This window comes from Lissotriton vulgaris, chromosome 12, assembly GCF_964263255.1.
Source record: "Lissotriton vulgaris chromosome 12, aLisVul1.2, whole genome shotgun sequence".
Lineage (NCBI taxonomy): Eukaryota > Metazoa > Chordata > Amphibia > Caudata > Salamandridae > Lissotriton > Lissotriton vulgaris.
In genome coordinates this window covers 590,828,436-590,837,246 of record NC_141700.1, presented here as the reverse complement: position 1 = coordinate 590,837,246, position 8,811 = coordinate 590,828,436, and the positions used below count along the sequence as shown (strand labels likewise).

Sequence of the window (8,811 nt, the reverse complement as noted above, 5' to 3'; positions counted from 1 at the left end):
AAAAGAAGAACAAGAAAGTTAATATCGTAGAAGTATGGCAAGGGTTGAGATGGGAGTTCTGAAAAGATGTAACAATGAAAAGGGAGTGAAACATTTCTCAATAAAATCATAGAAAAAATATCAATGTTATGTGACCATGGTTTTCAATTAACGTCTTTACTACCAGTTGGTAATATTCTTCAGATTTTTTGCACATATCAGGTAAAACATGCAAAGTGAAATTAATGTAAATCTTCACAGTAAAGTGTTCTTGTAGTCATCATGTTTATTTGCAATGCAGTGTTCTTTGAAACACTGTAGTGAAGATAGTCAGAACACAAATAACAAATACCTCATCATCTGATATTAGACATTGGTTTAGGGGTTCTGTAAATGAATGAGTCACTTCAAACCTGATAAAGGAAACTATGGGGAGCATTGTCAAACTAGAGAAAACAGGGATACACCTTATAAACGAAAACTTGTCCCAGATTCAAAAGAAAACACCAGAGACATGATTAACAGTGACGTCTCAGGAGTTAATGCAATTGTCTTAATTTAAAATATTTAAAATATCCGTTTATTTTAATAGCTTGGCTATGCGGAGACTACTCCATCTGCATTGTGGCCAAACTTCTCCAACTGCCCTGGGGAGTAAGGGCCATTGGAGAAGTGGCTTCATGTCCAGCTACCCAATTTAGATCGATGGCGTGTAGGCATGTTTTACTGTCCGTCACCGCCAGTCACCCCCTTGCGATAAAGGACAGCAAAATGTCAATGAAGCTCTAACCGCTATGCGAGATGAGGTGACCCCCGTGGCGAGGGGTGCATTATTCTTTTTATTTTGAAAAAGAAAATCTTATTTTGGATTTCATTTTTCAAAATGAAAAAACAAAATTGTTTGGTGCAGGGTTGCGTCATGCTGATGCAACCCTGCACCAAACAGGGATATGCATTGACAGGAACCCCTGTGACGATGGTTCCTGCCAATACTTTATAAATGACAGCCAGCATGGTGGTCAATTATAATTTCGCCGGTTGGGACCTTCCCTAGGGTGACATTGGTATTTACCCTGCTGCCTTGGGGTAACAGCCGACCATTAAAATATAAATCAGGGGCTTTGTTAGCTATTCGATGCTCTGAAACTGGCTGACTATAATATGAGCCATCCACTGCAACAGATTCCTTTTGAAGAAGCTCTTCAACCACATTTTCTGTTCTGCTCACATTTCAATCACTTTTTCTGTTTATCCCAGGCCTATACATAATTTTTTCTATTTTTATACCCCATATAGTAATGAACATCTCGTGATTCTTTTTTCCAGAGGTCAGAAGGACTGCCATTTCATCATTCATAGCCTACTGGGTGTGCGAAGGCTTCACGTGCCACGTTATTCCACAATTCCCTAATTATTCCCTAATTGAAACTTGTAAAGAATTTCCACTCCGTTCTGTTCCTTACATTTGCAGCTCTTTTAATAATTAGCTCTTATCGAAAATTCTTCACACTGACAATGTATTTGCTTATGATTCACCTCCCATAATACGGACATATAGTCTGTGTTACTACAGTACAAAAACGCCAGAGTCACGCCTTTAAATGATAGTTAAACTGTGACTTGGGAACAACTGTCTTCCACATTGTTTTCACCCACATGATTTCCATAATGTACAGTTAAGGCAAGAGGTGTTTACTGCGGTGTATCAGAAATTGAATGGGCTGTAAGTCGCGCTTTTCTCGTGCCCCGCAGTGTTCAGCTGGCCAGTTAATGTTTTACACACACAGTCCACCCTTTAGATAGTCCCATGTTTGCTTGGACCAAGGCGTTGTGAGTGGAATCATCCGACCCTCCTCTTTCTGTTCTAGGCTCCGCTGCTCCCAGTTGCTGCCAACAGCGCTGCGAAGGCTGAGTCGGGCTTCTGGGCCAGCTCGGCTGGACTGCCAAACTCGGCCACCTGAAAGAGAGAAGAAATTACACTTCAGAACTGATCAATTGCTGCATAAATGAGTATAGTGACTATTGGATAGGACCGCTCTGTGTCACTATTTCCTGCTGAGTGTGCAGGTGCCTGGATTGGCTGGAAATGGGGAGCATTTTACTCAAGACAATGAGGTGCGAATACTTGCAGATATATGCAATCCTGCGCTGTCACAAGCTTTTCATTCAGCACCCCATTTCAGAGATGGATAAAAGCAGACACAAAACACATGATGGGATGAACACTTAGGCCATCAGCATGTCCCCAATACGGAGCTTGTCTGTGTGGACATTGTGGTTCCCGCTATAAAGTCTGAGGAGCATTAGAGATTGACTTGTGCCGAGGTTCCTTCAAACACAAGTTGTATTTTGTCTAAGACCACTATTGCTAAAGAGACTCCTTTGTGCTGCACGGCAAGGCAGATCCCGCCGTATTTTTGAGAAGGGACTGCTTGAGACCCATTGGCCCATTATGTTTTGTCTCGTCCAATTACGCTGCCTTCTGCATACAAAAAGAGCACTATCTTAAACATTTGCAGTTTTGATGCAACTGCAACGTCTATACCTTAAATGCAAAGGCATTGAGAATCATGGTGTCATGCGAGAAAGTGGTTGTAGCATCCAGCTACAATGAATACAGACACTCTTTATGGTCATCTACTTATACCTTTATTTGACACGTCTTCTCAGTTCCCTGTCCCTACTCTAACTGACCCTTTCCTGTGTCTGCCCCTCCTCTTCCTCTGGCCCCCTAGCTCCGCCCACTCCCAACTACTGGTGGGCTGACTTCACAACATCTCCCCCCTTTGTAACAAAACAAACAAAACATACTGACTTCTCAGTCCATCTCCACTATCAGTCTCTTGGGTGGATGTATGTCGTGATGAGTGTTCGCCAGTGGTTCGTCTTTGAATAGACAAGCTCTGTTGCTGATGTCTGGAGAGATGGGGCCTTCAATGTCAGAGGTGCTTATGGCGAGCTCAGTTTGATGTCGGCAGTCTGTCCTCCTTTGTGACTCTTGCTCACGTGACGCTCGGCCTCTTTTCCACGGGGATGTTATTCTAGTTCCCTTCCGAGTGTCTGTATGTATTTTTGCTTCATTTTGCTTTGTCAGGTCGAGAACAACACTGTCCTCCTGTTTCGAGTCTGGGATGCCAGCCGGTGGGGTATGAACTGGGGAGGCCATCTTGGTATGGCTTGGAGGTTGATTTGCTGCCTCGGGTTGCCTCTCCCACTCCTGCTCGCACCTAGAACAGGCAAACCTTGGAACCGGCTGGGTAGTTGTGTGTTTCGTTCTTATCCGATGATGACTTGACTCTCCTGGCGCGTCCGGCTTCCTTTGCAGATCGACTGGTTGGTCCGTCTTTATTAGGGTGCTACTGGCCACGATATCTGTTTCCATTTTATAGGACCAGGACCAGGACCTTCGAGTCAACCTTGCTGCCCCTACCCGGGGTGACGGTGTAGTATTTGTGTTGCGATGCACCCGTGCTCGATGTGGCAGGTCGTCTGGTGGAGTGATCGAGTGTGCATTGACATTGGTGTGAGACACGTCGCTCTTGACGGGAAAAGTGTCACTTGGTCCGCTGATGTGTTCAGGTGCTTGGCGCCATGGCCGTTGTCGGGACCACGACTCCGTCGACTCGAAGGATCGGACCGAGATGCTATCTGAATCAGAGGGGTCCTCCCTCATTTCCCTCTGAGAATGTTTCTTTGTGAATGTTGCGCGTGGCCGTTGTCGGGACCACGATTCTGCCGACTCAAAGGATCGGACCGACATGCTTTCTGAATCAGAGGGGTGCTCCGTCAGTTTCCTCTGTGAGTGTTCCTTTGGGAATGTCTTACCAGGTGGTCTTCGGAACCGGGTAGTCCGTGACGAGCTGCTTTCCGTCTCGGAATTGTCTGTGAAAAGCTTCTCCGTGTGTCTTTGTTGGAACATCTTCAATGTTGTCTCATTTGGGAGATTGTTTGAAGATTCCGTGCTTGTTCCTTGTGCTTGATCCCAAGCTTTTGCCTCTTCGTCCTTCTCGCCTGATGTTACCCATCTACGCTCTGTTTCTACGTTGTCGCGGGGCCCATGGATGCTTTGAGGCCCATGACTGCATGTATCTTTTCTTGCTTGTTGTTGGTGTGCGGGACCAGTCCGTCTTGTGTGATCTGGTTCTCCTTCCCAATTGTTCGGTGCTCTAGTATCTCTGATCTGTTGGTGGTGTGTTCTCCTGCTGGCTGATGTTCCCTCAGACTCGTCTTCACAACTTGACGAAGAGTGTTCTTGCGCCAACTTCCAGTTGTGACCATTTTGAGCTCTCCTTCTATAGTTTGTCTTCCTTACTCTCTTGTTGTGTAAGTTGCTATCTTGTTCAGGGGTGCGATCTGTCCCACTTGACACTCCTCCTTTGTCAGACTTTGAATGACACTTTGAGGGTGAAGAACTCTTTGAGGTTGTCCTTTGACTGATTGACTCAGAGTACTCCTTGTCACTGTGTCTCTCCCGTTGTCTTTCCATTGGTCTGCCTTCCCTCTCTCTCTTTTTTGTGTTGACTGTTTTTCGAGTATCATCTGTCCAGGCACCTTGACAATTTGCCTTCAGATTCGGGTCCTGTGATCTGTCTCTTGCCTTGACGTGCATTCCCATTTTAGCCTTCCTGATGATTTCGTCTAGCGACCACTGTCCTCGCAAGATCTTCAGCTTTGTGTCGGGGTTTGCGCAGCCGTCAATTATCCGGAGTCGAACTGCGTCCTCATTCGTAAAGGTGTTGAAGTGGCAGCCTTGTACCAGGTTTTGCAGCCGAGTGATGAAAGTTGGCAGTGGTTCACCTGGTTCCTGTCGAGCTGTGTTGAAAGCGATGCGCTCTTGATCTACTTCCGCTTGTGCGGAGAGACGGGCACATAGCTGTTCTTGGAGTCTTTTGTAGATTTCTGTGTCTTTTTTGGAAAATGTTTCGATTGGGCATCGGCCCTCTGGACCCACCAAATGGAGGAGCAGCATTAGACATTTCCTCTCTCTTTGTTCACCATTGGCGTCCAGGAAGTCACCCAATGTCGCCAGCCATTGGTTCTGTTCAAGACACAGACTCCAGGTATCATACTGCATTCCTGGGGGTGGTGCTCTGATGCAAGGGTTGCGTCGTTGTGCTACTTCTTCCCTCGCCATGAGAAGAGGATTCTGATGGATCGTATTTGCAGGGCACGGGCTGTTCACTCGACTTCGCGTCTTCATAGTTGATCTTCTTTAGTCGAAACCTGCGGTCTGGTCATGTGCTGGGACGTTGGCAATGCTTGTTTGGCCTTCGCCAGTACTCGTTTGGTCTTCGCTAATGCTTGATTCTGTTATGTTCGCCAATGCTTGTTGATCTGCGTGTATCAATGCTTGTGTCTCTTTTGCATGGATCAATGCTTGTTTCTTTGCACGTACCAATGCTTGTTGATTTGCATGTATCAATGTTTGTCTAATTGCATGTATCACTGCTTGTTTACTTGCATATATCAGTGCTTGTTTACTCTTGGCCAATACTTGTCTTTGCATGCACCAATGCTTGTTGATTTGCATGTATCAATGTTTGTTTAATTGCATGTATCACTGCTTGTTTGTTTGATTGTATCAATGCTTGTTCACTCTTAGCCAATGCTTGTTTTGCTTTCAATTGCCAATGCTTGTTTATGTGTTTTGCCTCTTGCCTCAGCCTGTGCTTGTTTGCCTTTACACTTGCCAAAGGTTGTTTGCTGTCTTTAGTGCATTTCCCAGTGCTTCATTGATGTTTCAGGCCCTTTGCCTGACTTCAAAATGGCCGCCGATGATCACTCGCAGGGGATTGGCCAATGCTGCCTGACTCCAAGATGGCCGCCGGGAATCTCGTTTTCGACGAGATTTTGGTCGTCTCTGCTCGTTCCTTCGACCGGAGCCACACATTCACTCGGGGCTGCAGTTTTCCACTCACCACTCGTCGTTTTCAGCCGCGATCCACCGCCAGAGTCACTGCTGCAGGTGAGATTTATTTTCTTCGTCTCTTGCCGCCGGAGTGGGCTCCCGGTTGGCTTTTGGTTGTCTCGTCCACTCCTCACACGTGGGGTGATCTTCACTGCTACTGCCGCCGGGTGGGCTCCGGTGGGCACGCTCGAGCCTCCAGGCAAGGGGCGAGCTCCGCTCTGTTCGCCGCCGAGGTGGGCACTCGGTGGGCGTTTTCACTTGCGCTTCTGCCGCCGAGGTGGGCACTCGGTAGGCGCTTTTAGCTCCACGCTCCAGCCCCAAACGCAGGGCGAGCTTCAGGCTAGTTGCCGCCGGGGTAAGCTCCCGGTGGGCACTTCTGTTCTTCTCCAGGACTCACGCTTCAGGGGTGAGATTTGAATACTTTCTTGGCGCGCGATCGCGCTAGCTGCATTTTTTCACTGCGTTCAATTGCAGCGCGCCACGCTCCACAACCACGGAGCTTCAGGAGGTGATGGGGCAATGTCGGAGTGGGCTCCCGACCTTCACTCACGTTCTCGTTGGGTCTTCGCGCCCATGGGTCTCGCGCGTCCAGCGCGACCGGCTCTCTCTCCTCTGGCGCTTCGGCGCTTTCACTCGGCGCTCTTTCTTCTGGCGCTTCGGCGCTTTCACATTGCGCTTTCTTCTTCTCTCGGCTCTTCCCGCTTCCAGGGTCTGCCAGGTCGCTCCGGGTGGCCTCACTTTGGGCGCCGCGGGTCCACGGTCACAGCGGAGCTCTGAACGCTCCACGCTGCGGGACGGGGTTCACTCGTGTGGGTTAGCTTCTGGATCCCACCTTCGTCGCCAGCTGTAGCATCCAGCTACAATGAATACAGACACTCTTTATGGTCATCTACTTATACCTTTATTTGACACGTCTTCTCAGTTCCCTGTCCCTACTCTAACTGACCCTTTCCTGTGTCTGCCCCTCCTCTTCCTCTGGCCCCCTAGCTCCGCCCACTCCCAACTACTGGCGGGCTGACTTCACAACAGTGGTTTCTTTCCACAGCCGAATTAATCAGGAATTATTCTCATCGGTGCTAGTTTGATCGTTTAGTCTTTACGGTGCAACCAAACCTGATGGTCAAGAAAGAAAGTCATTGCGTTGAAACTACACGAGACTGCCTACTGCAGTGTACAAGTGGAGACACTGCACAAGACTGGCCTCTCTGACTGATGCTAGAAACACAAAAGAACAACTTATGCATCTAATCACACAGGCGCAGAACACCGTGGGCTCTGGCAGATAGCTACACGTGGCACCACAGTGCTCAGCTTCCTAGCATGCTGCCAGTAAATGATTGCCCAGTGTTTTTCAGGCTAGCCATAACACAGCCTCACACAGCGTCTGCCAGTACACTGCCTGGAAAATATAGGCATGATTCGCCAAAATCCATACCAGAGTGTGTTAGAATGGCTGTGCCGCATGCCCTACTCTGTCACATTGCTTTTTGTATGTGAGCGTGTTGCTACCACAATATTATGCCACGTGGGGTGAGGGGGGTGGAAAAAAGGATGCTAAGTAGAGGTTCGAGCACCTGGGGGATGAGATGTTAATTACAGATCTCATTCAAAGGGTGAGATGAGCCAGATCAACGGGTGATGCATTGGAGGATAGGGTGGGATGCGGCGAGGGGACAGTACAATCAGGATGGGGGTGCTGGAGGGTGAAGGAGGTAAGATGCCAGACAGGGATGGAGTATAGAAAGGGAACATGCAACTCATCGGGTAGGGTTGATTTGTGTAGGATGGCACCAGGGAGTGGAATGGCATCATGGAAGGTAGGCAGAGATTTGGAGGTTAAAGAGAAGCATCCCTCTTGGGAGTGATGTTTGGTGCTAGTGGAGGCAGAACACTAGGAGCCTCATTTATGAGGCTGTGCGTCACTTTTACGATGCTGGTGCGTTACTTTTTGTGACGCACCAGTGGCGTAAAAAATGTGCCTTGTTGCGCCATATTTAGAAAGTGACGCATCTAGGTAGATGCGTTACTTTGTAAACCCCTGCGCCACATTATACCTGCACCAGGTATAATGTATGCAAGGGTGGGGTAGTGACGCAAGAAAGGGTCGTAGAAGTGACGCAGTGAAATCTATGAGATTTCACTGCGTCACTTCTAGGACGCTGTTGCGTCAAAATCTTGCGCCTGCCTCACAGCAGGCTTAAGACTGACGCAGGCCCTTTCACATGGGGCTTGCCCCATGTGAAAGGACACATTCCTGGAGTTGCGTTACTTTTGTGACACACTCCAGCAATGCGTCACTTTTGCACTTACAGATACGTCAGAAATACTGACGTATCTGTAACTCCTTGCGACATGATGCGTCATACATTAAATATGACGCATCAGGAATGTCGCAAGGAGTGCGCACTGAGAAGTGAAGCATCGCGGCTTTCACGCAGCGATGCGTCATTTCTCATAAATGAGGCCCAAATAGGTGTGAGATTTGGAGGAAGGAGAAAAGCAGAGTATCTAATATTGGACCAATCTGGAAAGTGGGGCGAGCAGTCAGGCCAGACTGAGGGGTGGTTTTGCAGTAGTGGGACCGGTTTTGTTACTGCGATCCGGTTTTGCAGTGGTGCTGCAGTATTGCCCCCAGTGACAAAATCAGCAGTGGTTCACACTTGCACCTCCTGGGCCTTGTCCAACAAAATTGCCAGGGCTGCTTTGGGTTCCCCGCCCGGCCCTGGCGAGCAGGACAACGGTCACCTTTGGAAGAAGAACACCAAGTGCTGGAATTTGAAAGTATGGAGAAACACTGCACCAAGTAGGAGTATTTTTTGAAAGAGAGGAATTTGGAGGGATGGTAAGGTATTTACTTTGGTAGTCTTTGTGTATGTGGACTGAAAATATGTGTCCACTGTTTTTATGTTTATGAGCGCTTCTGT

At 48.2% G+C, this 8,811-nt stretch overlaps 1 protein-coding gene across 1 annotated transcript in view; it reads right to left on the bottom strand.

Moving 5' to 3' along the window:
- Positions 1 to 247: 247 nt before the first annotated feature.
- The window catches only part of LOC147677796 (ATP-binding cassette sub-family C member 12-like), a 1,047,046-nt gene continuing 1,038,482 nt past the window's right edge, over positions 248 to 8,811 (bottom strand). The window contains exon 31 of the mRNA XM_086945450.1: positions 248 to 1,936. Within this exon, the coding sequence (XP_086801576.1) occupies positions 1,844 to 1,936 (93 nt within the window). The 3' untranslated portion in view covers positions 248 to 1,843. The remainder of the gene's footprint in view (positions 1,937 to 8,811) is intronic.